This window comes from Melanotaenia boesemani, chromosome 8 (assembly GCF_017639745.1).
Source record: "Melanotaenia boesemani isolate fMelBoe1 chromosome 8, fMelBoe1.pri, whole genome shotgun sequence".
NCBI lineage: Eukaryota > Metazoa > Chordata > Actinopteri > Atheriniformes > Melanotaeniidae > Melanotaenia > Melanotaenia boesemani.
The window spans coordinates 2190342-2216883 of NC_055689.1; the positions used below are offsets into that span (position 1 = coordinate 2190342).

At 42.5% G+C, this 26542-nt stretch overlaps 1 protein-coding gene and 1 long non-coding RNA gene across 4 annotated transcripts; one reads left to right on the top strand and one right to left on the bottom strand.

Moving 5' to 3' along the window:
• The first annotated feature begins 485 nt into the window (after positions 1 to 485).
• On the top strand, positions 486 to 25135 carry LOC121645075 (cilia- and flagella-associated protein 251-like). 3 transcript variants are annotated; one of them, XM_041993385.1, is made up of 8 exons: positions 699 to 772; positions 7809 to 7984; positions 9377 to 10351; positions 11559 to 11773; positions 16353 to 16562; positions 20890 to 21443; positions 23126 to 23217; positions 24662 to 25135. In XM_041993385.1, the coding sequence occupies exons 3-8, from the start codon at positions 9473 to 9475 to the stop codon at positions 24752 to 24754; spliced, it is 2043 nt and encodes a 680-aa protein (XP_041849319.1). In that variant the 5' UTR covers positions 699 to 772; positions 7809 to 7984; positions 9377 to 9472; the 3' UTR covers positions 24755 to 25135. The 3 variants fall into 3 exon arrangements, with proteins under 3 accessions (XP_041849318.1, XP_041849319.1, XP_041849320.1); XM_041993384.1 differs by lacking the exon at positions 7809 to 7984 and having other exon boundaries at positions 486 to 772; XM_041993386.1 differs by lacking the exon at positions 7809 to 7984 and having other exon boundaries at positions 714 to 776.
• Positions 19139 to 20941, bottom strand: LOC121645077. The gene is made up of 3 exons (XR_006011349.1): positions 20869 to 20941; positions 20702 to 20785; positions 19139 to 19270 (listed from the first exon to the last, which is right to left on the bottom strand). It is a non-coding gene; the product is annotated as an uncharacterized LOC121645077 (long non-coding RNA).
• Positions 25136 to 26542: the final 1407 nt, after the last annotated feature.

Sequence of the window (26542 nt, forward strand, 5' to 3'; positions counted from 1 at the left end):
GCAGAGTCCTTATCCACTTTCAAGAGCAAGCTAAAGACTCAGTTGTTTAAGGCGCATTTGCACATTACTTAACTCTTCTACTCGTCGGAATGAGATAGGAAGATTCGTCCAGTTCTTTGGCTCAACTCTTGCTTGTGTTGTTCTTTTCCTGAGATGTAAGTGGCTTTGGATAAAAGCGTCTGCTAAATGACTGTAGAGGGGAAAAAAGAGCTAATTCCACAGATTAATCTCTTTGCTTTAATGCATTTATTTTGATCAGATCAAACAAACCATCTATTACAAAAAAAATCAAAATGGTGACATAACTGATCCATTTAATACATTGATAAAGGACTAAAATCATGACGTCATCACTGAATTTTTCCAGACCAATGAGGCTGCTTGTTATTTCTACAGCCTGGAGGGCGAGTCCAAAAATATTTGGATGACAGAATGAAAGAGGGGGAGGAAAATGTAAATAGAAACAGAGCGAGAGAGAGAGAGAGAGAGAGAGTCAATAATCTGCCAATACAGATGAATCTCTTCTGCTCTGATTCACCAGTAACAGGACAGGTCGATACCACTCCCCCTCTCTCTTTCTCTCTCTCTTCATTTTCTACACATCTCCTCTTCGTGATCAAATCCTCCGCAGCCGTCAGCATTCATGCGTCCTTCCTCGCGCCAGAGAGCGGCCGCTTGGCTGCTCGCGCTGCCGTTGGGGAGAGGAGAGGAATGCGCGCGCCGCGGCCGCCTGGAGATGATCTCGTTTTGGTTGCTGTGCTGGAAGCTATTGGTAGGTAAATAAGCAAATCAGCCGCGCGCATCAACAAGGTCGATATGTCCCAGCGATCCTTTACTGGTGGCTCTACCACCCCCACATCTCCACCCCCACGTTTGTGGAGAGATTAGGGGGATTCCTTTGGCATCGGTCACCACAAAGCATCTGTAGCAGATGCACGCGGATGTTTTTGGCTCAGATAGCCATCTATCAAAGCCGGGGTCTCTTGGCTTTGGTTTGGCGCGTGCGCTTATCTTTCACAGTTTTCGTGCTTTGCCTGATTTCAGGATGCTGAGTTATGTAAGAGACTTACAGGATGGATCTTATCTGCCAGGAGCTGGAGGGAAAAAGTACCCTAAACAAATATATAAAATGTTAAAATTGAAAATAAAAACATATAAAGCAATTAATGACTTAAATAGGCCAGTATTTAACAAAATTAGAAATTTTATGTATTATATAGATAATACTATATTTGTATTTTAAAAACTGTTGTAAAAACATGTTATTCTGTCACTATTTAATCATTTCATGCACGAACGGCATCTTGGATTCATTATCACTGACAGATTGTCACACCTGATTAGTTATTTTGCTCCCAAATCTTGAGAAATTGGTCCCAGATAAAAGATCCGTGCAGCGCAGGGAGAAAAACTCCGATACATTAGATGGTGGTATTTATCTATACGTTTGATAACTATATCTGTTAATGTAATTTATGTATTTCCTTATGGCCCTTTTCTCTCTCCACAGGACAAAACAGAAAATAGAATAAAATAAAATAAAAGAATAGAAAAGAAAAGAAAAGAATAGAATAAAATAGAATAGAAAAGAAAAGAAAAGAGCATTAGTGTCCAGAGGTGGTCCTCGGGGGCTGCTGTCCTGCAGGTTTTCTACATTTCTCTGCTCCCACACACCTGACTTAAATTAAATGGAGCCATCAGCATATGAAGTTCTACACATTGACTCATTAATGTTAGTCAGGTGTGTTGGAGCAGGGACACACAGAAAACCTGCAGGACCAGAGCTGGTCACTCCAGAATAGAATAATCTAACTCAGATGTCACCAAGTCTTCATTTATTCCTCATTTTCAGTACAAACACTTGCCTTAAGCTGCTCTGTAATCCTCTCTCCACCTCCCTCATCACACTGATTAAGTAACGCTGATAATTCTCCATCCAGCTGTTTCCTGTCAGAGCAAACCGACTTTTGGGTGGTGTCACTCTAAAGTAGAAACTACATTTATAATATCTTTAATAATCAGAGGTTTAAGAGAAGCTGTCTGAGTCGACAGAGGTGATGAGTGCAACCAATAATCCAGCAAGGTTGCTTGATCAGATCCAGATGAGCTGCGAGAGGAGCAGAGATTACAGACGACCCTCCAACCCGCCACATATGCTGACTCACAGCTGCACTGGCCTTATGTAACGTTTCCACCAGAGAATGTGCCCACAGCTGTGTTTCCACCAAGGAAACAGGTTTTGGTTTCCTAAGAAAGATTAAGAAGAAAAAAAAAAAAAAAAAAAAAAAAACTCAGCTGGTTCCATAAAATCACCAAGATCCTTAAAGATGGGCCCGTCCACCTGCAGGAAACCCCCACCGATTCAGGTTGCATTATGTCCTGCAGTCAGTTAAGCCGAGGGTCCGTTTGGCCATTTATTTATTTAAATAGTATAGAATGATGTCCACACAAACTGGATTTTGAGGAAGTTTATTTATGAAATGAAATAGAAATATACTTTATTAATAATGGTTTAGTTTTAATAATTTATTAATAATCTTTACGTTGCAAATTTGCAACAAACCAATTCTGGTTTTTGTTTCCTTTTTTAATTTGAGTTTTTATAATAACAATAATAATAATAACAACAACAATAATAAAAATAAAAATAAATTATTATTATTATTATTTAGCTGTGTTCTTCATCTGACAGGAGCTCCATCCTCACCAGTTCTACCTGGTTGTAAAGGTGACTCATCAGGCTTTCCATCCATGTAGAAAACAACACCAGGTGGGATTAAAGGGGAGAAATTATCCACCAAACAAACAAACTGAGGCAGATTATTTTTTCTGAGCTAAATTTAGCTGCCAGTGAAGATGAGGTCTGAACCAAACTAATTCTCCAGATGTTTTTCTTTAGACATGAAGCAGATGAAACACATTCACGCTGATGCCTGCGTGTTCACCTCAGAGAGAGCTCAGCCTGACTGAACCATCTATTACAAAATCCATCTTTACATAACTGCAGTGCCTCTAAAGAGAGTCCAACTCGTCTTAGATCAGGTTCCACATTCAGAACAATCTGGTCTCCAGTAGGTCGGACCAGTACAATAACACCATGCGATAAATAAATAATAATAACTCCTAATTTTCCCATTTGTTTCACTACAAATAAGTACAAGTACATGACCAGGATGTTTTCATCTGATGATCCTTAACCTGTAATGTCTGGAGAAAAATCAATGAAGTTTCAATTTTCATCATTTACACATTTACATATTTTATATATTTTATTAGTTATCATGTATTTACTATTTTATTGTTTTTTTCCAAATTAATTTAATATTTTCTTTCATTACTTTATTAGTAGATTTTATACACGGTATGTATATTTATATACATGTATTTTCAATTTTAAATTTGATAATATTTTATATGTACAGTTATTTTCATTAATAAATTGTCAATTTTATACATTTTTTAAGCACAGATGAAACATTTTTATTTCAGTTTCATTTGTTGTAATTTTATTTTAGATTTCAAAATATTTTTTTATTACATTACTACATGTGTGTAGTAATCCTGACCAGCTGCACTGACTCACCTCATCATACAAACTGAAGTCACATCTATGAAGTCAGAAAGATGGAAGTTCTCCTCCTGCCTTGGAAATGTTTTACAATCATACAGAAAGCATGAAACCTCACATGGAAACCTTAGAGATTACAGTTACTTTTTTTTAGAATAGTACCTGTAATATCTTCCATGTTATTTTCATATTTAATGCCATGGACCAGATTGGACCCTCTGGTGGGCCAGATTGGGCCCCCGGCCTGTATGTTTGACACCCCTGCTGTGTTTCTTTTCACTGCTTTGTTCTGGTCCTGATGTGGCTGTTATTCCCTCATCTAACCAAGGACAAGACCATCTTGTGAGGTGTCTGTCAACTTAAGGAGAGTCTCCTGACGCTCCTTACTGGCAACCTCTGCAGATGACGTGTCTGATCTGCTTCTTCAGATATTTACAGCCGTGGTTATTACCCCATACCCTGATATAACAAATTTTCATCTCCTTTCTTTGGTGTCTATCAATGCGGAATCCCACACTAAGTACCCAAGAGATTCTCATCATGGATGCAGCCGACAAACCTGCAGCAACTGTGTGATGCTGTCATGTCAATATGGAGAAAACCTCTGAGGAAGGTTTCCACCACCTGCTTCATCTATCACATCAAGGATTAAAAAGTCTAACCCAGTACTAGAAGGTTGTCCCGATGGAGAGGACGACCCGATACTAGAAGGTGGACCTGGTGAAGAGGACGACCCAGTACTAGAAGGTGGACCAGATGTAGAGGACAACCTGGTACTAGAAGGTGGACCCAATGGAGAGGACGACCTGGTACTAGAAGGTGGACCTGGTGAAGAGGACGACCCGGTACTAGAAGGTGGACCTGGTGAAGAGGACGACCGGGTACTAGAAGGTGGACCAGATGTAGAGGACGACCAGGTACTAGAAGGTGGACCCGGTGAAGAGGACAACCCGGTACTAGAAGGTGGACCCGGTAAAGAGGACGACCCGGTACTAGAAGGTGGACCTGGTGAAGAGGACGACCCGGTACTTGAAGGTGGACCTGGTGAAGAGGACGACCCGGTACTTGAAGGTGGACCTGGTGAAGAGGATGACCCGATACTAGAAGGTGGACCAGATGTAGAGGATGACCAGGTACTAGAAGGTGGACCCGGTGAAGAGGACAACCCGGTACTAGAAGGTGGACCCGGTAAAGAGGACGACCCGGTACTAGAAGGTGGACCTGGTGAAGAGGACGACCCGGTACTAGAAGGTGGACCTGGTGAAGAGGACAACCCGGTACTAGAAGGTGGACCAGATGTAGAGGATGACCAGGTACTAGAAGGTGGACCCGGTGAAGAGGACAACCCGGTACTAGAAGGTGGACCCGGTAAAGAGGACGACCCGGTACTAGAAGGTGGACCTGGTGAAGAGGACGACCCGGTACTTGAAGGTGGACCTGGTGAAGAGGACCACCCGGTACTAGAAGGTGGACCAGATGTAGAGGACGACCAGGTACTAGAAGATGGACCCGGTGAAGAGGACGACCCGGAACTAGAAGGTGGACCCGGTGAAGAGGACGACCCGGTACTAGAAGGTGGACCTGGTGAAGAGGACGACCCGGTACTTGAAGGTGGACCTGGTGAAGAGGATGACCCGGTACTAGAAGGTGGACCCGGTGAAGAGGACGACCCGGTACTAGAAGGTGGACCTGGCGAAGAGGACGACCCGGTACTAGAAGGTGGACCCGGTGAAGAGGACGACCCGGTATTTGAAGGTGGACCTGGTGAAGAGGACGACCCGATACTAGAAGGTGGACCTGGTGAAGAGGATGACCCGATACTAGAAGGTGGACCAGATATAGAGGATGACCAGGTACTAGAAGGTGGACCCGGTGAAGAGGACAACCCGGTACTAGAAGGTGGACCTGGTGAAGAGGACGACCCGGTACTAGAAGGTGGACCTGGTGAAGAGGACGGCCCGGTACTAGAAGGTGGACCAGATGTAGAGGACAACCTGGTACTAGAAGGTGGACCCAATGGAGAGGACGACCCGGTACTAGAAGGTGGACCTGGTGAAGAGGACGACCGGGTACTAGAAGGTGGACCAGATGTAGAGGACGACCAGGTACTAGAAGGTGGACCCGGTGAAGAGGACAACCCGGTACTAGAAAGTGGACCCGGTAAAGAGGACGACCCGGTACTAGAAGGTGGACCTGGTGAAGAGGACGACCCGGTACTTGAAGGTGGACCTGGTGAAGAGGACGACCCGGTACTTGAAGGTGGACCTGGTGAAGAGGATGACCCGATACTAGAAGGTGGACCAGATGTAGAGGATGACCAGGTACTAGAAGGTGGACCCGGTGAAGAGGACAACCCGGTACTAGAAGGTGGACCTGGTGAAGAGGAGAACCCGGTACTAGAAGGTGGACCAGATGTAGAGGATGACCAGGTACTAGAAGGTGGACCCGGTGAAGAGGACAACCCGGTACTAGAAGGTGGACCCGGTAAAGAGGACGACCCGGTACTAGAAGGTGGACCTGGTGAAGAGGACGACCCGGTACTTGAAGGTGGACCTGGTGAAGAGGACGACCCGGTACTAGAAGGTGGACCAGATGTAGAGGACGACCAGGTACTAGAAGATGGACCCGGTGAAGAGGACGACCCGGAACTAGAAGGTGGACCCGGTGAAGAGGACGACCAGGTACTAGAAGGTGGACCCGGTGAAGAGGACGACCCGGTACTTAAAGGTGGACCTGGTGAAGAGGATGACCCGGTACTAGAAGGTGGACCCGGTGAAGAGGACGACCCGGTACTAGAAGGTGGACCTGGCGAAGAGGACGACCCGGTACTAGAAGGTGGACCTGATGTAGAGGACGACCCGGTACTAGAAGGTGGACCCGGTGAAGAGGACGACCCGGTACTAGAAGGTGGACCTGGTGAAGAGGACAACCCGGTACTAGAAGGTGGACCAGATGAAGAGGATGACCAGGTACTAGAAGGTGGACCCGGTGAAGAGGACGACCCGGTACTAGAAGGTGGACCCGGTAAAGAGGACGACCCGGTACTAGAAGGTGGACCTGATGTAGAGGACGACCCGGTACTTGAAGGTCGACCTGGTGAAGAGGACGACCCGGTACTAGAAGGTGGACCCGGTAAAGAGGACGACCCGGTACTAGAAGGTTGACCCGGTGAAGAGGACGACCCGGTACTAGAAGGTGGACCCGGTGAAGAGGACGACCCGGTACTAGAAGGTGGACCCGGTAAAGAGGACGACCCGGTACTTGAAGGTGGACCCGGTGAAGAGGACGACCCGGTACTAGAAGGTGGACCCGGTGAAGAGGACGACCCGGTACTAGAAGGTGGACCCGGTGAAGAGGACGACCCGGTACTAGAAGGTGAACCCGGTGAAGAGGACGACCCGGTACTTGAAGGTGGACCCGGCGAAGAGGACGACCCGGTACTTGAAGGTGGACCCGGCGAAGAGGACGACCCGGTACTTGAAGGTGGACCCGGCGAAGAGGACGACCCGGTACTTGAAGGTGGACCTGGTGAAGAGGATGCTGAGTGGATGAACTAACTGAACTAGATCTTTCTGCATCCACGTGAAGGGTGACAGGATGCCGTGTTAGTTTAAACGATGCTAACATAGACGCTGACATCAGCTCTGAACATTTCCACCGTCTGGATCAGGAGAATTTAGTCTTGTTAAAGTTAAATATGAGAATAATTTGTTTCTTCTCGTCACAGTTCTGACTGACTTCAGCAGCTTGACCCACTCTGCATCTTTACTTGGTGTTTCCATAGCAACAGCTCCCATTTGTCACCCCCACATGCCTTAAATTACAGAACATAATAATATGCAAACCCACTCACAGCCAACACAGTGCTGCCATGGTAACAGCATGAAGGCTCACGTTTAGCCCATCAAACATTTGTAGGTCACATACACCAATTTAATCTGATGTGTGTGTGAATGTGATGAGTGTGTGTTTATGTCTGAACATGGTTTTATTCTTTTACTTGAAGGATTTTTTTAACAATCACACTGCTGGCTGAGGTTTTAGCCTTTTCAAATTCCTGATAAAAGATTTGTCTAAAAACCACAAAATAAAGTTCTAGTTTAATATCATGGTGGATATTAAACTGAAGATGGTCTGATGACCTGGCTGGTCTGATAAGCTTTGTAAAACAGGCCTCTGATTTGTCCTATTTTTCACTAAATCTCCTCCTGATTCTGTTTAACTCTCTTTGTGTTTTCAGGTTTGTTTCTTATTAGTTTAATTATTCGCTTCTGCCGGGTCGTCCTCTGCAACAGGACCAAATTCCAGTCCGACCTCCTCTTTAACTCTTGGTGTCATAGATGGAAGCAGGTGGTGGAAACCTTCTTCAGAGGTTTTGTTCCATATTGACATGACAGCATCGCACAGTTGCTGCAGGTTTGTCTGCAAACTTGCTTTTTCCGGGGGAGCTTTATGGGTATAAGGCTCCTCTTGATAATCTGATTTTTTTTTATTTAAATCGTATTTATTTATTTTTAAAGTTTAATCTTGCTGGACCTGACCAGAGGACCTGCTTCAAGGTTGGACGTGTTGTGTGTTCATGCTATTCTGCGTAGACTATGGGCTCCTATTAAATCAATTTTTTGTTTTTCCTCTCTAATTCTGTGTTTTATAATGTTAACTAACTTTTTTCCAGGGAAATGTGTCTACTGTGGGGTGTGTATTGAATTTTAACACTTAAGTAATAAAGTGTCCTAGATATCCAATTATTTTTTGCTTGATTCTAGATGTTTGTAGGACAGCTTCTTGACAGTTAAATGGGATCAGAGCATGACGAGGTGACCTGCAGCAAGGTCTAGGCCAGGATTCAAACCTGGACCAGCTACTTTGAGGAGCTACAGCCTCTATATGAGCTTGCTGCTCAGTCAGCTGTGAACATCATGATTTCATTTGTTATTAAATACACAGCAGTCTCTTCTCAGTAGTTTCTTCCCAACCACTGATATTTTTCTCCCCAATCTTCTCCAGGATAGCCTCCAGGTGAAACTAAATCACTCGGGGGGGAGTTTGCAGGAGGTTTTCTAACAACGTTCCTCCGTGTTTAACAGCCGGTATTTTCTCGGCCTGAAGCTTCACCAGAAGCAGATGCAGCTTTTTCAGTTTATTTTAGAGACACATAGCTTTCAATTTCCTAACTCCTGGTCAACTTATAAGGTGAAAATCTGGTGTTTCTGTTGGTTTTTTAACTTATGAGATCAATTCAGCTGGCATCACAACAGACGTGGGGCTGCGGAGGTCAAAATTTATTCAGTTCTCATCCAGATTTTCATCTTCATTTGGTTTAGGAAGCATTAAAAACTTAAACAGGTGGAGATGACAGATCACAGCCAAGAATTCCTTATTTTACAGCTGAATCCTGTTTCATTCTCAAATTCCATAATTCCTTCCATCTTTTCTGCATCATGGAAATCATCAGATTAGTTGGTGGTAACCAGTGCTTATTTGACTTCCTGCTGCCTTTCCATCATCTCCAATCAGTCTGCCCATTCTCCCCTGACATCAGCCAGATGTTCTGGTCCAGACAGCTGCTGCTGACTGGATATTTTCTCTTCTTCAGACCATTCAGGACCATTAAATGCTTTGAGCTGCTGTCATGTGATTGGCTGACTTGATATTTGTGTTAAGCGCAGGTGAACAGGTGAAACTGAAAGTTTTTGTTATAGATATATTTAAAAACTGACTATCTTAACCATTTGATGAGGACAAAATAATTAATTTGAACTTTATTATGATGTAAAACTAATATTTACTGTATGTGTGTTTTCACAGAGAGCTACAGCTGGTCTGAGGAGGACAGCACCTGAACTAACGGACGGTAACCACGACAACAACCTCACTTCCACACAGCCAGAGGATCCAGCTATCATGGAGGTCAGCTCATCACCTCCTCTGACAGACCTAGACAAGGACAGCTTCTTCAGCTACAACAGCCAGGAGGTGGAGGGGCTCCAGTATACAGAGGAGGAAAAGGGAGATGAATGTGATTATCTGGTTTTTGAGATGGGAGAGAAGGAGAGGGGAGAGCAGCAGGGTGGAAGTGAAGATGGAGAGGGTGAAGAAGATTGTGGGAGAAGAGAAACTCAGGGAGAAGATGAAAGAAGAGGTGTGGTTGAAGGAGAGGAGGATGGTAGAGGAGAAACTGAAGGAGCTGAGGAACAACGAGAAATAGAGATTGAAGTGGAAGAAAAAGGGAAAGTAGGAGAATCAGAGGCTGAAGATGAGGAGAGAACCAGGAGAGATGATGATGGGAAGGAAGGCATGAAAGAAGTGGATGAATGGATAACAGGAATGTTGGGAGAGATGAAAGAAGATCTCTGCTCCATCACTGAAAATCCATCATGTCCATCATCAGTCATCCCCTCAGGTCCTCCAGAGACCACGTCCCAGGAGGCCTGGGGACACAACCTCAGCCTCGGGGATGACCTCAGTGACAGCCTCCAGGCAGAGCTGGCTGTTGTATGCTCTGACAGCGATGAGGGAGAGGACCAATGGGGAGCCTCGCCACCCTATGATGTCACCAGACAGGTAGAAGGAGGCGGAGCTATTCTTGATGTTAATGAGAGCAGAAAGGCGAACAGAGAAGAGGGCGAGGAAGAGGAGGAGGCCAGGACTGGAGCAGAGGAGGTGGTGGAGGAGCAGGAAAGGATGGGAGGCAGAGCTAATGATGAAGAGGAGATGAAGGCAAGGGGAGACATGTCTCCATCACTCAGCTCAACAGCCAGTTTAACCGATCTGGACCGGATGGTGAGTCATGTCGTTCAAGATATCCTGTTATTAATAATTTAACGGAGCAACATTGTTAGTTGTGATATATAATATTTTAAAGACATTTAAATGTATGACTTTATGACTCTATATAAATATCTATGTTGTGATTCTATAATAATGTATTTCTTTTATATTTATAAAACATTATCATTTGTAATTTCCCTAATGCTGTAGGACTTGTATCCCTGCTGCACACTTACACATACACACTTACACACTCACACTTCAATGATAAAAGGTAAAAGCTGGTTTCATCCAGACCATCAGTTTTATCAGAGTTTTTTCATCAATGTTGGCTGTTTAACTTCAGTCGTCACATCTGCTGGTTTTAGGACAGAAATGATCACCATGGAGACGGTTGGTGAGATGATGATATAATTCTGAATTATGATCTAGAACATGGTAGAGATGATTACATTACATGCTGCATTTACTGACCCTTGGACATTTGATGTTTACCTAAGGGAAGGTCAGTTAACAGTAAATGTTTGTAGCATCGGCTCGTTTGTTCATACATTTCAGGCATAGTCTCGAGTGGTGATTAATCATGATTAATTCATTTGAAAGCTGTGATTAATTAAATTAGGGCTGTCATTTGACAGCAGTGAACAACCCGGGATTTAAAAAATCCCATCACCACTTTGGACAAACAGTATCAATGCCATCTCGTCTCCATGTTAGTCGAGTGTCTCTCCTGCCCTGGATGATGTGGGTAGGGTGAAGGACGTGGCTACAGTCCAATGTTTCGCCACTGCTACAGACCTGTGGTCAAGCTGCACCATCAAGCCATATATAAATGTCACGCTACATTTAACTGACGCGGATTTCAACATGAAAACGAAATGTTTCCAGACTAAATTTTTTCCAGATCACACCAGGCAGAACATGGCTGCTGGTCTGAGACAAAATATAGCTATGGGGACCTGGAGGAAAGAAACTAGTCTGGATTACCACAGACACACTGGATTTCCTTATTCTTTCTTTCATCTGGGTCAGTGATAGTTTAGGGAATATCTCCCACTATTGAGTATTTTCAGAATTTTTCAGAATTCACCACCCAATGGAACCAAGTTCCCTGAACTCTCCTGGTGTGAATGCTCCATAAATGTCACTTTCAAAACATGTTTTCTCAGTTTTTTAATTGTAGGAATCCTAAATTTTATCCCATGTCTGTTTTTTTTAGGTTCCTCCAGATTTTTGTGTGAAACAAGAGAACCTCAGCGAGAATGTCTCCACTGAGCATGTGGACTTTATGTTGGCTCGCCAGCAATGGAGGAAGATGGAGGAGGAGGTCAAAGGCCAGCCCACCCCCAAACCAGGACTGGCAGTTCAGGGGAGTTTCCAGGGCACCCACACTTCATTATACCCCCCTACTCGCAGCCCCCGCCTCAAACACAGGTAGGACATGAAAATTGACTCATGTTCCTTGTCGTCATTTCTGGAAGATGAGGATTGAGGATCTAGTGCATTAGTGTACAATGTGCTTTGAATTTCTTCGACATTCAGTTCTTAACACTTTTATCCTACATACTGTCCCATTCATTCCTACGGGGGCTAGCCCTTGGATGTGAAAAAACATGGTCATGATGGTCTGGCTGCTGTGTTGTGCCGAACAAATTTACATTTCCAAGGGGAGCTTCATGGGTATAAAGCTGCACTTGATAATCTGATTAATTTATTTATTTTTCTTTTAAATCTTATTTATTTATTTTGAATGATGGAATTCATGTAATCTTGTTGGACCTGACTGGACAGGACAGAAAAATTTAGAATAATGAAGAGAAGTAAAAAGGAAAGAAGAAAAAAAAGAAAGAGGAGACAAAGATACAGTAGACAGAAGCAACAACCCTTCAGTCCAACCTAACAACAGACAACCAGTTGCTACACCTGTACAGAAGCACAACAGAGAATTTCCTACAGCTTTTAAAGGTAAACTAAGCTGACAATCATCATGAGTTTCCCCCCAAAAAAACTAGAGGTAGACTGGGGTGGCCCAGAGACCCTGGCGATGAGCAGCACCCCAGATTACAAACCCCAACCACCCCACCACGAACACCACCACAGACCCACCCAGAGAGTGTCAGAGGAAGGCCCCAGCCAGAGCCCCTCGCAGTCATGGGACACGGGCCACGGTGGGCCAAGATCAGCAGCTGCTGACCCCATTGGGCACTGGCCATCCAGGGCAGCCAGAGTACAGGGCCCCAAGAGTCTAGAAGCCCCAAGACAGAGTGCCCACACCATGCCCAGCAGGACCAGGCCCTGCCAAAGGACCAGCCTGTGCAGGCCAACTTCCACCTCAATGTTCCAGCTGCACACCCCGGGAACCATTCCCCCCCCCCTCTTACCCACCCCACCCCAACCTTCCCCACCCACCAAGCTTCATTCCATCCCCCAACCACCCCATCCTAAAACCCCTTCCTCTCTCCCTTCTCCACCCACTCCCAACCACCCCCAACATACCCTGCCCAAATGTAGCAGACTGGGGAAACTGTCTCCTCCAGCCTGCCCCCTGTGGCATCCAGAAAACAAGGGTGTGAGCGGACCCCGATGTCCTCACTTGCCCCGCTCATGACTGTTTGTAAAGTGGGTATTGTTAGCAGTTAAAATGGAGGTGTGGCAGTATGTGCTGTAAGCAAGGCCACACAAGCAGCCTGGCCCACCATGCACTACATGGCATTACCCCAAAAGCTGTTTGTGTGTTGTGTTTCTTGTGTTTTGATGACTAAATGTAATTAAAACTGAGAGGTGAGTTGCCAGAGAGTGCAGCCAACAAGGCTTTGCCCCCCCATCACATGGGGGAGGGTGGAGGAGAAAGAAAAACAGCCCCTTACTGAACAAAAGTGCTCAACATAAAACAGCTAAGAAGCTAAAAAAAATTGTAAAAAGAAAAAATAGTAAAAGCTAAACCATACAAAAAACAATGAGTTAAAAAATGCAACTCGTACTGGTTGAAACACCAATGAAAATATTTTTTTTTAATTTTTTAATTTAATTTTTTTAAGGGATTTGATCACTTTGTTTTGATATTATTTAAACATTTGATCATTCTGCAACAATACACCACACCATCTGATGTCAAATGCTGGACTTTTAGTCCTCACCATCAGTGTCAAGACAGCAGTCATCTTCTCTCTCCTCACTATTTACACAACTGAGGCAGCAACATAAATCTGTGCAACACAGTCCTGCAGAAACACAAGAACATCTGCTTGTCTTTCAGGTACGCTGCTTACACCTGCAATGCACGACACTTAAAACACTGTCAAGGGCGGGTTTTCTTGTCATCCATATCATTTTTAAATGTTTAAGTATGTGTGTGAATGGGTGAATGTGATGTATGATGTAAAGTACTTTGGATATAGCACTATATAAATACAGACCTTTTACCATCAGGCTGTCAGAGTGGAGCTGATGTTGATGCTTTTAAAACATTTATGGTGTCTGATAGCAGAACTAATAAATGGCATGTCAAAGATGACTAAATACTTACACAGTGCTTGCTCTATATCAAACCATGGTTCATCTAGATGGAGATGTTTGAGCCATTTTGAGATAAACTGTAATCTGTTTGTTATGAAATAGGGATGAAAACCCACCACTGCTTTTAGTCTTTAAACTAATACGTGGTGGTTTTTGTTGTATGAATCCAATGACTTGAACCAGGTGGGGGAAGGTTTAATTAATTCATTAAAAATAGATAACTGAGTTTAGGTAGAATCATCTTCATGGTGGCAACTCTTTCCACGACTGAGCTGGGTGAGGATTTCCATGTGAGTTCATATTCAACTGTTTTTAGAAGCTGGACATAATTTAGCTTTGATAGTTCTGACTACCTGGGGGAAATGTTGACTCCTAAGTATCTAATATTTCCTGATTGTAGTGCAGTATCAGGAATATTCTGGAAAGTGCAGTTTATGGGTAAAACAGTGGATTTATACCAGTTAATGAAGTAGTCAGAGATTGATGAGAATTTATTGAGTGTGATTGTCTGACGAAGAGATGATTGTGAGTTTTGGAGAACAAAAAATACATCATCAGCGTAAAGACTCGTTTTATGCTCTACATTTCTGTCATTGATGCCTTTAATTTCTTTAATTTGTCTAATACTGCTGCAAAGATTGCAAAAAGTGAGGGGGAGAGAGGACAGCCTTGTCTACTGCCCCTCTGCAATGAGATTCAAGAATTCCTCTACCCTGATAGGTAGCTGCATGTTAAATTGGTTGATGGTGTTTTTTTTTTTTTTAGTTTGTTTGTTTTTTTTTTACATATAATAGATTTAAGCTGGTGGTATTCTAAAAATTTAGTGCGACCATATCGTGAAGTAAGAATATCAAATTACAGGGGTATGGGGAGGTTCTGGCATCATATGTTCTGTTTTATTCATTTATTTTTCCATTGAGTGAAGTTATTCATCTTTTTGCTTTTCAGGATTTTAGAGTTGTTCCAGATGGGTGTAAGCTTACATGGAATAATTGAAGACTTAGTTACTTTTAGAAATTCCCACCATTCCAAGAGGAACTGATGTTAATGCCTTTAAAACATTTATGTGGTTTGATGGCTGAGCTAATGAATAGCAGGTCAAAGATAACTAGATCCTCACACAATGCTTGCTCTACATCTAACCATCGTTCATCCAGACCACTAGGTTTAAGCCATTTGAAGATATATTGCAACTTGTTAGCTAAGAAATATTGATTATTTGGGTAGATCCAATCAATCTCTGTCTTTAGTCTGTTGCAATGTTTTTTGACTGATACATGATGGCTTATTTTTGGACAAAACAGGTAGTTGACTTTAGGTAAAACCATCATTTTAATTGTGGCGACCCTCCCCATGAGTGATATGGGTAAGCACCTCCACTGTGAGAGGTCATCCTCTGTTGTTTTTAGTAGCTGGACATAATTTAACTTTGTTAGTTCTGATAACCTGGGGAGAAATGTTTATGCCTAAAATATCTAATGTTTCCAGACTATATTGTAGTATTAGGTATGTTTTGTAGGTCACAGTTGATGGGCATAATAATAGTCTTAGACCAGTTAATAGAGTAGTCAGATATTGATGAGAATGTGTTAATAAGTGTGATTGTCTGGGGGTAAGATGCTGGTGAGTCCTGGAGGAAAAGTAATACATCATCAGCATAAAGACTTATCTTATGTTCTATATTTGTGGCATGGATTCCTTTATTGTCTTTATTTTGTCTTATGGCAGCAGCTAGGGGTTCAATAAAAATAGCAAAGAGTGATGGAGAAAGCGGGCAGCCCTGTCTGGTGCCTCTCTGCAAACAGAAGCTTGGAGAGGTTTGATCATTGGTCTTCACACATGCATTTGGGTTGTTATATAATATTTTTATCCAATCTATGAAAGATGACCCAAACCCAAATTTGCTCAATGTTGCAAATAAAAATGTCCAGTTTATTCAGTCAAATGCTTTTTCTGCATCTAAAGAAATTACTGTGGATTCCAGATTATCTAGGGTGGAATAATCTATTATGTTAATTAAGTTGTGCATATTAGTAGAGGAATGTCTACCTTTAATAGAGCCTGTTTAGTCAGGATGTATTATTATTTACATTATTGGCATTCCAGATTCTCATCTATGGGATCCATTATGAATAAAATAGAACTTCCCAGATTTGTATATTTAAATTTGGAATGTCCTTTTCCTCTGACCCCTTATAGAAGGGTCGGAGTCGCTTGTTCTTCCTCGGGAGGCTTAGATCTTTCAACATCTGCAGGACTCTGTTGCAGATGTCCAAAGAGTCACTGTTTTCACTGTGCCTCAAACTCTGCACCAAGATCATTCTATGGATATCTGCTCTGTCCCTCTGAAACTGAAAATAAGTTTTCCGGCCCCTTTGCCGACCACTCATTTTCTGCTCTGTTCTGACTGGACGTCTGACGCAAAATGGACAGATTATTATTAATCCTAACTTTAGCACTAACTTGAAGCCTAACTTTTTATCCTGTCCTGTTCAAGGGAAATTCAACCCTCCACATCCAAAGAAGCTCCTCCTTCCTCCCTTTCCTACGCCAGTGATGAGGACTCTTCCTGGAATGACTTGTCATTCCGCAGCCCCCTGGAGGAGCTGGAGAGTGCTGTGGAAAGAGAGATCAGACTGACTCTGGAGAGAGAGGAACAGCACCGCAGGGAAAGGGGGATGATCCTGCAGGGCATGACTTTACCCAGGTTAGACTGACTTTATGTTCTGAAATGTTCCAGTGTTGTTAAATCATTGCATTATTCATGCATAAGGTGCGGCGTGGCTCAGTGGGCAGAGTGGTTGTTTTGTAGCCTGAAGGTTGCTGGTTTGATGATGGGCCTGTTGAGCTCTTGTCGAAGTGTCCCTGAGCAAAACACCGAACCCCAAATTGCTCCTGATGGGTTATGGTTGAGCACCTTGCATGGCAGCTTCCGCCATCAGTGTGTGAATATGTGTGAGAATGGGTGAATGTATATTGTAAAGTGCTTTGGGTAAAAGTGCTATAAATAAATATATGTATATACAGTCATGGACAAAATTGTTGGTACCCTTCGGTTAATGAAAGAAAATATCACAATGGTCACAGAAATAACTTGAATCTGACAAAAGTAATAATAAATAAAAATTCTATGAAATTTAACCAATGAAAATCAGGCACTGCTTTTCAACCATGTTTCAACAGAATTATTTAAAAAAATAAACTCATGAAACAGGCCTGGACAAAAATGATGGTACCCTTAACTTAATATTTTGTTGCACAACCTTTTGAGGCAATCACTGCAATCAAACAATTCCTGTAACTGTCAGTGAGACTTCTGCACCTCTCAGCAGGTATTTTGGTCCACTCCTCATAAGCAAACTGCTCCAGTTGTCTCAGGTTTGAAGGAAGCCTTTTCCAGACGGCATGTTTCAGCTCCTCCCAAAGATGCTCAATACGATTTAGGTCAGGGCTCATAGAAGGCCACTTTAGAATAGTCCAATGTTTCGTTCTTAGCCATTCTTGGGTGTTTTTAGCTGTGTTTTGGGTCATTGTCCTGTTGCAAGACCCATAACCTGCGACTGAGACCAAGCTTTCTGACACTGGCCAGCACATTTCTCTCTAGAATCTCTTGATAGTCTTGAGATTTCATTGTACCGGCACAGATTCAAGACACCCTGTGCCAGATGCAGCAAAGCAGCCCCAGAACATAACAGAGCCTCCTCCATGTTTCAAAGTAGGGACGGTGTTCTTTTCTTCATATGCTTCATTTTTCCATCTGTAAACATAGAGCTGATGAGCCTTGGCAAAAAGTTCCATTTTTGTCTCATCTGTCCATAGGACATTCTCCCAGAAGCTTTGTGGCTTGTCAACATGTAGTTTGGCTTTTTTATGATTTGTTTTCAACAATGGTGTCCTCCTTGGTCGTCTCCCATTAAGTCCACTTTGGCTCAAACGACGACGGATGGTGCGATCTGACACTGATGTTCCTTCAGCTTGAAGTTCACCTTTATTCTCTTTAAAAGTTTTTCTGGGCTCTTTTGTTACCGTTCGTATTATCCGTCTGTTTGATTTGTCATCAGTTTTCCTCCTGCGGCCACGTCCAGGGAGGTTGGCTACAGTCCCATGGATCTTAAATTTCTGAATAATATGTGCAACTGTAGTCACAGGAACATCAAGCTGCTTGGAGATGGTCTTATAGCCTTTACCTTTAACATGTTTGTCTATAATTTTCTTTCTAATCTCCTGAGACAACTCTTTCCTTTGCTTCCTCTGGTCCATATTGAGTGTGGTACACACCATGTCACCAAACAGCACAGTGACTACCTGTAGCTTATATATAGGCCCATTGACTGGTTACAAGATCGTAGACACCTGTAATGCTAATTAGTGGACACACCTTGGATTAACACGTCCCTTTGGTCACATTATTTTCAGTCTTTTGTAGGGGTACCATAATTTTTGTCCAGGCCTGTTTCATGAGTTTATGTTTTTTAAATAATTCTGTTGAAGCATGGTTGAAAAGCAACGTCTGACTTTCACTGGTTAAATTTCATAGAATTTTTATTTATTATTACTTTTCTGAGATTCAAGTTATTTCTGTGACCATTGTGATATTTTCTTTCATTAACCGAAGGGTACCAACAATTTTGTCCATGACTGTATATATATATATATATATATACCATTTATGCTCCTCACTGATTGGGAGTTCACATGGATAAAAAGAATATTTAAAGCAAGTTTGATATTTTCTCTTCAGGGATTAATATGGTATTTATTCAAGATTTCTTTCTCAAACATTCATAAAAATAATGATGTAGTTAAAGAGACCAAGAAATCCTCCATCCTGAGCTGCAGCAGTGGAGAGGAAAATCTCCATCAGAACCAGGAAGGAAAACCTCCATCAGAACCAGAACCAGGAGGAAAACCTCCATCAGAACCAAAACCAGGAGGAAAACCTCTATCAGAACCAGAACCAGGAGGAAAACCTCTATCAGAACCAGGACCAAGAGAAAAACCTCCATCAGAACCAGAACCAGGAGGAAAACCTCTATCAGAACCAAAACCAGGAGGAAAAGCTCAATCAGAACCAGAACCAGGAGGAAAACCTCTATCAGAACCAGGACCAAGAGAAAAACCTCCATCAGAACCAGAACCAGGAGGAAAACCTCTATCAGAACCAGAACCAGGAAGGAAAACCTCCATAAGAACCAGAACCAGGAGGGAAAACCCCCATCAGAACCAAAACCAGGAGGAAAACCTCCATCAGAACCAAAACCAGGAGGAAAAACCTCCATCAGAACCAGAACCAGGAGGGAAACCTCCATCAGAACCACCAGCAGGTGGGAAAACCATCTTCCTGGAGCAGTTGGGGGTGGAGAGGACAGGAAAGAGGGGTGAACCAGCAGCAGATCTTTAATCCAGGGATTCTTGCTGAGAAAGATGAAAAGAAACACAAATGAATGAGCAACAACAATATACAAGATATTTCTACATGGAGATTAAAGAGAACAGAGAGAAGCCCAGTTCATCATGGGACATCCCCCAGCAGTCTATAACAGGAGGACTAAAGGATGGATCAGGGTCACAAAGCCAGACCTGATAGAAGATTTTTATCTGGAACAAGAGAATCCAATTAAATCCAATCTATTTATTATAATTTCATTCAGACCACCGATTCTGAACGTTTAGTCTGATTCAGTCTCTGGTTCTGAGGTTGGCTGGTGGGCCAAAATGGACAGAGAACACCCCCTGCTGACAGGACCAGACTTCCAGCAGAATCAGCGTTAAGGACAGTCGAGCCTTGGCTGGTTGGACACAAACACATGGAAGGGTTGGGGTTTGATGAATTCTGTAAACTTAATTTGGTAAATGTGAAAATAACATAGAAGATATTACCAGAAAATTTTAATTATATTATCAGTGATATTAATAGTAACTAATATACATGTTGTTAAGTACCTTGGTCAGCCTGAGTGTTGCTGAGAGGTGCTACGGAAATAACTGTGATTGTAATTGATTTCCAAGTCAGCAGGAGAACTTGTTCCACCTTTTCCATCTTTGTGACTTAATAGATGTGACTTCAGTTTTGTATGATGAGGGGAGTCAGTTCATAAAAATAATCATACAAATAAATATTTATCAAACTTAATTAAACATTTTTAAATTAATTTTATAAATGTATAATTATTTCTGAATATGCAGAAGTATACATTTTATATATACAATAAAATATAAAATAAAAAATAGCTCAAATAAAAAAAAAAATAGATAAAATATGAAAATGTGTAACTGAGGGAAAATATAGGTAAAACTTCACTTATTTTTCTCCAGAAATTTCAGGTGGTTCATAATGTTTTAGACTGGATAGATCATGAAATGTAAACATCTTGATAATGTACTTGTACTTCTTTGTGCTAAAACAAAGGGGAAATGTGGAGTTTTCATGTGTAAGTATTATGCTGTTGATTTACTGGAGACCAGATTGAGCTGAAAGTGGAACTTGAACTAAGTTTGACATCCCTGCTCTAGAGCTAACAGAAAATCATCATATGGTCTGTACTGGAGCATCAGTGGGATGGTCCCTTCATGGCTCTGGTTGGTGCTAGACCCAGCAGTCTGCACAGGTAACATCAGAGGGTCCAGTCATTGGAATGAGAATGATAACGGTCACATGGAAATTTAAAGACATGATGAAAGACTCGTTGAAAGACCCCTGATCAAAGCATCATTTGTGTGAAACAAAAGGCTCCCGCACTGATCAGATGTCTGATCTTCGGACTGATTGTTAGCACAGCTTCAAACATCAGTAATATTCAGCCGTTATTGTACATTTTAATTCTGTGTGATGGTAGCTGACTTTACCCCGTCTGATTTTTTCTGCTGTTCCAGTATGTGATGAAGATCTGAAATATGGAACTGTTTCCATAATCTTTGTTCATCCCACCTCTTAAATAAAGAAATACAAAAAAATCAGAATAAGTAAATGTGATGTTTTTTGTCTTTAGTAGGAAAAGGAGAAATAAACTGACCTTTAAACTTTTCTGTTACAGACCATCCACCCTGTCGACAGCACAATCTCCCCCCAGACCTCCCGCCTGCCGGACCCCTACTCTGTCCATCTCACCATCCTCTTCATCTCTCCCTCGATCAATGTATCATGAGATGACAGCCAATAACGTCATTATCCTGGAGCCCGACTCCTCTAGCTCCGCCTCCAGGAACCGCCTCCTCTCCTCCGGGATTGGCGGGCGTGGCAATTTACCCGCTAGCTTGGACGTGATGTCCTCCGGTAACGTCATCGTCGTGGAGACCTCCAACCTGATCATTCGCAGCACTTCGGAGTTTTGTCTGAGCTCGGCGCCTGTTTCCATGGAAACGCAGGAGAGCACTTTCACCTCCAACCCATTTTTTAAGCTGCGCTCCATCAGCAGCCAGTCCCTGGTGGAGCAGGAGATCAAGATGGTGAGGCACAGGGAGGAGGAATGGAGAAGGCAGAGGGAGGAGATGTGGAGGAGGAAAAGAGAGGAGGAGTGGAGGAGAGGGAGAGAGAGGTACGATACTGTGCTGGTGTCCCCAGGCCTCCATGAAAACATCACTTTCAACGGTACGTACTGACAGACCAGATTATCCTGGTTATTGCTATATATCACGATAATGTAGATCGTGCAATGCAGCACAGTAGATGGCGGTGGTCTTTGTGGCCTTTAATTGGCCCTAAATAACTGCTAGATCTCCCCAAGCGCTATCACTTCTATCCTCAACAGTGTTTCTGGAACGGTAATGTGCAACTCTGTGGGGTGAATTGTGATGGATAGCTTACCCTTAAAGGAACCCTGGTTCCCTTACTCATACAGAGTCTATCCTCTCAATCTACCTGAAGCCCCTACGTGAAAACCTGTTGGTCACACATATGAAGGACTGAGTAGAGAAGCTACATTAGTTTCTAAAACATTGACTAGATGAACATTTAGGTAAATCTGGGCATTGGATAAGAGTCTGTATCAGCAGATTCCAGCAAACAAACAACTAGGATCACTAGCTGTAAAACAAACTTGTGTTTAACCCTTAAACCTCCAGCAGATCTCCCAAAGTCTCACTTTTCTATCATCGCAATCATCTCAGGAGGGGCAGTGTGTAGCTCTGTGGAGTAAATGCGATGGATATTTTACCCTTTAGCTGATCCACGGAAGTTTTCCAGGCATTTCTATCCTGTCTAGGAGGTTTACAATCCAGCCACTAAATGTAGTTTTATTCATAGACTCTATCTGGTAAATCCACAATGATCCATGATAACAGCATTATTTATCACATTTCACCATAAAAACATCACCATCACTACTATGTTGCTAAGAGACCTCTATTTAGACCTGGGCATGATGATGAAGCCACTTCCTGTCAGACTTTCCACCAATCAGAGAACTTAGATTGACGGTAACGTCCAATCAGGAGCAGCCAAAGATCAACCAGTGAGCAGAAAGTTCTATGTGTGTGTGAAAAGAAGAAAAGTAATGCTCCTCTATGGCTGGAAAGGTTGCCAATAATGTATATGTTATATACATTATACATTATATTTTTGACCAGTGCACTTTTTCCAGCTCTTTTGGGGACTCTTGAGGTGTTCCCAGGTCAGCTGAGAGACATTGCCCCTCCAGCATGTCCTGGGTCTTCCCAGGGTCTTCTCCTGGAGGGACATGTCTGGAACACCTCCCCGGGGAGGCGTCCAGGCGGCATCCCGACCAGATGCCCGAGCCACCTTATCTGGTTCCTCTGGATGTGGGGGAGCTCCTGGATCACGGAGCATGATCCAGGAGATCTAAGTGGAAACTTATTTCAGTCGCTTGTATTCATGATCTGGTTTTTTCAGTCACTGCTTACCACAGGTGAGGTTAAGGAACATAGATCTACTGGTAAATCCAGAGCTTCTTCTTACTGCTCAGCTCCTTCACTAGAACAGACCGATGCAGTCCACATCACTGCAGACGCCGCACCGATCCTCCAGTAAATCTCCCTCTCACTCTATATATATAAAATTGTCAAATCAACCAAGAATTGCAGGACGTCCTGCAGTACCCCCACTGAACCTCTAGGGGTTGTGGACCGCCTGTTGAAGTCTTCTGTGCCTTAAGGTGTTTAAATGACTTGATGAACCCAAAACAAAATTGTGAGAAATGCTGTAAAAACTTCATTAATAGTCAATAAGACCAATAATTCAGGTAAAGGCATGTTTTTATCTTAAACTAAAATGTTTATCATTATTTCTTTTCGTTTCCTTCATTTTTATTTCAGTGCCAGAGGTTCCAGACAGAAGTGTCTCCTCACCTTCATCCCCCTCCAGGTCCCGCAAGATGGAACGATCTAGTTTGTCATGTGACCACAAGGTGGGCTGGCGCACACTCGACACACACACACACACACACACACACACACACACACACACACACACACACACACACACACACACACACACACACACACACATGCGTACATGCATACAAACAGGGAAATCCTGCAATGTGTACCAGGAGATGTTATGCAGCAGAGTATGGAAAGAAAATGTTGACTTTGGCCTGAAAATGAGTGCATCGCTCCATTTGAGGTGAAGATGCATCAGATTCATAAAACATGCACACATATACAATCAGATTATTAGAAACTACTCTAGGTGGTTAGACCAAGTCAACACAAAGAAGCATAGTGTGAAAAACTACATAAAATCCATAATTCAACGTCCTTTAGCAGCAGAAACGTGTGGGATGTTATCAGCCCCTCCACAATGTTGCTTCATTCATCACAGCTCCTCCAAAGCCTGTCAGTCAGACTGAAAGCTGGACTGTCGCTGCCTCTCAGGCTAAAAGAAGGATCCATAACAGCTGCCAGTTCTGGGATGGCTGAAGGACCTTTCATCTGAAATGCTTGTCTCCTTACAACATTCAGATGCAGCAGACAGATGACAGATTGAAGCTGCGGCAGTCAGTCAGTTGATGTAAAAACAGGAGCCAGTTTAATTCCTGAAGCCAGACTGGGAGCCGGTTCCACAGAGAGGGGTCTCATCTCTGAAGGTTCTGCCTCCTTTTCTATTTCTAGAACCCCTAGGAACCACCAGTAAACTTGCAGTCTGAGTGAAGCTCTGATGGGAAACCTGGGACTCTGAGATCTTTAAGATCCAGTGGATCTTGGTATCTAAGACATAGAGGAAGAATTTTAAATACTATGAATTTAACAAGAAGCCGATGAAAAGGACATAAAACTGGAGAAATATGATGATAACTAGACTGACAGCACACTTTTATTCCAGGGGCTAATCTCTGATCAAACATAGAGGCCATATAGAGTTCAGAATATTCCTCCTAAAACTAACATACAGAATAATCTGTCTTCTGATTTCATTGCATTAATCTTCATGCAGGTACCTCATTTATTTTATAGTTTACATGATGAGTAACTGATTTCTTCCTTTACCCATTCTTTCATCTGATACCAATTTTAACTGTGAACGCTCTGATTTATTAATCAGTTGGACTGATTAAATCTTTTAATCAGTCAGTTCAAAATAGAGCCGCCCATCTATCTACCTCTCACACCTGGACCCAGTTATCCCATAACAGCTCTAACTGTACCATTCCATCTTCATTTCTTTTATCATCCCTCCAAAAATCATCCCCGTCTGTCTGTCCATCCATCTCTCTGCCCATCCATCCGTCCATCTGTCCTTCCTTCCTTCCTTCCTTCCTTCCCTCCTTCCCTCCATCCATCCATCCATCCATCCATCCATCCATGTGTTTTTGATCCAGTGGTTTAGCTGAATCTCCCCCTGCCCTCCAGTTTCCCCCTTCCCTCTCTGCAGGACCTCGACGGCAGAATGCCATGGCGCAGCGATGGGAGGCCTCCTTATTGGCCAATCAGAAGAAGGAGTAAAGCAACAATTGTGCTCATTTGTCTTTTTAAAAGTCAGAATGAAGTCCTACATCTGTGTCTTTCTCCCTCTGACCCAGTAAGTCTGTCAGGAGCCTCGTAGCTGCAGGTTAGAATCATACTGGGGGAAATGTCTGTTGTCTGCCTGGTGACAAAAGAAAGAGACTTTGTCTTTCAGTAAACTTTGTTTCCAATATTACAACCATTAATTGGCTTGGATTTCTATAATACACTAGATTACCGATCGTATTGGGACATCTGGGATATGCCATTGTTAATCTGTTGGGTTTATTAAGGAGTCAGACCACCATTTTCAGCCATAACAGCTTCAACTCTCAAGGTTTAGGAGTGTGTTTATAGGAATTTATCACCATTCTTCCAAAAGCACACATATCCCCTGGTTGTTTTATTGGGCTGAGGTCAAGTTCCTCCACACCAAACTTTTTCATCCAGGTCTTTATGGACCTTGGTATGAACACCTCAATTCAATGCGTTGCAGAGGTGTCCCAATAGTTTTGGTAAAATAATGCATTTCAGTAGGAAATGTTTTAAGGTGTTATTTTTATAGGGTATGACAAGGGAAACCTTATAAAATCAATTCTGGACTTGCATATATTACCAGTGATACATAGACCTCCCTTTTTAACTTTACATTTTCTCCAGCATATAAACTTTGGAGATCCTGTCAAAAGTTTGAGTTTTCCACTTTATGTTTAATGTTTACAACACTTTTACTCTGTAGGGCTTAATTACTTATAGTACACATAAAAGCTATTTATCAATATTCATTAGGTTTTATAAGAGTGATGAAGTGATTTTTAACATTTTCTTGGTAGAAATATTTTATTTATTATTTTACTCTCCATAAATTCAAACACCTACTTTGGTAGCCTTTAAAAGCGGCATCACTATGCAGAGAAGGAACACATCAACAAAAGTTAGCATGTTTTATCATTTTCAAGTCACACCTAATGTAAATGTAAATCCCTGCCTTAGTGAAATGCTGAGTTTCTGGAGGAGAGTGGTCGTCCCAGGTTTCCCAGCGATGCCTAAAATCCTGCTGCTTGTATAGAAGATCCACTGGAGGTGTAATAATTCTGACTTCTGCCTCTTTTTATAGCTACATTGAGTTTTAACAAACAAAAAAGGTTTAGATTTTTTTTTTTACGTTTTTGAGGCAAATAGAAACTCTTATGAAGATATTTGAATGTCAAAGTTAAACTAAATACCAGATTTCTTTCATTCATGGCGTAAAACATATTAGTTTCTGAGACCTTCAAAGACAAGAACATGGCAGACAAACTGAAGCTCACATTTAGACTCCATCGAGGCGAAGGGTTTATTCCCTCCAGTCATAAAAAACTAAACTAAATGACATTCAAATATTTACATTTGACTGAGGCCAAATAACTCCACTGATGGAAATAAGAAGAGAAAATGAAGTAAAGAGAGAAACTAATGTTCCCAAAGAGGACTAAGATGAAACATTTACTGTAACCAGAGGCTTTGCTGAAGATTTGTATATTTTCTATCTTTTGTCTTGATTCCTAAAAAGAGACTCATTGTATTGTATTTTTTATGCAAATATTTATGAACTGAGCAACGCTGATAATTCCTAAGTTAGTTTCTATATTTTAACATTGATGACTGACGTGTGAGCTCAGTGGGTTTTTTACATGACTCTAATGTGTTTGACGGTACCGCAGTTCTTCCTCCTTCCATCACCTGATCTGAGCTCGCTTCAGTTTGGCTGCTGCAGAGCAACAGTCAGGATCACTGTTAGCTTCGCCT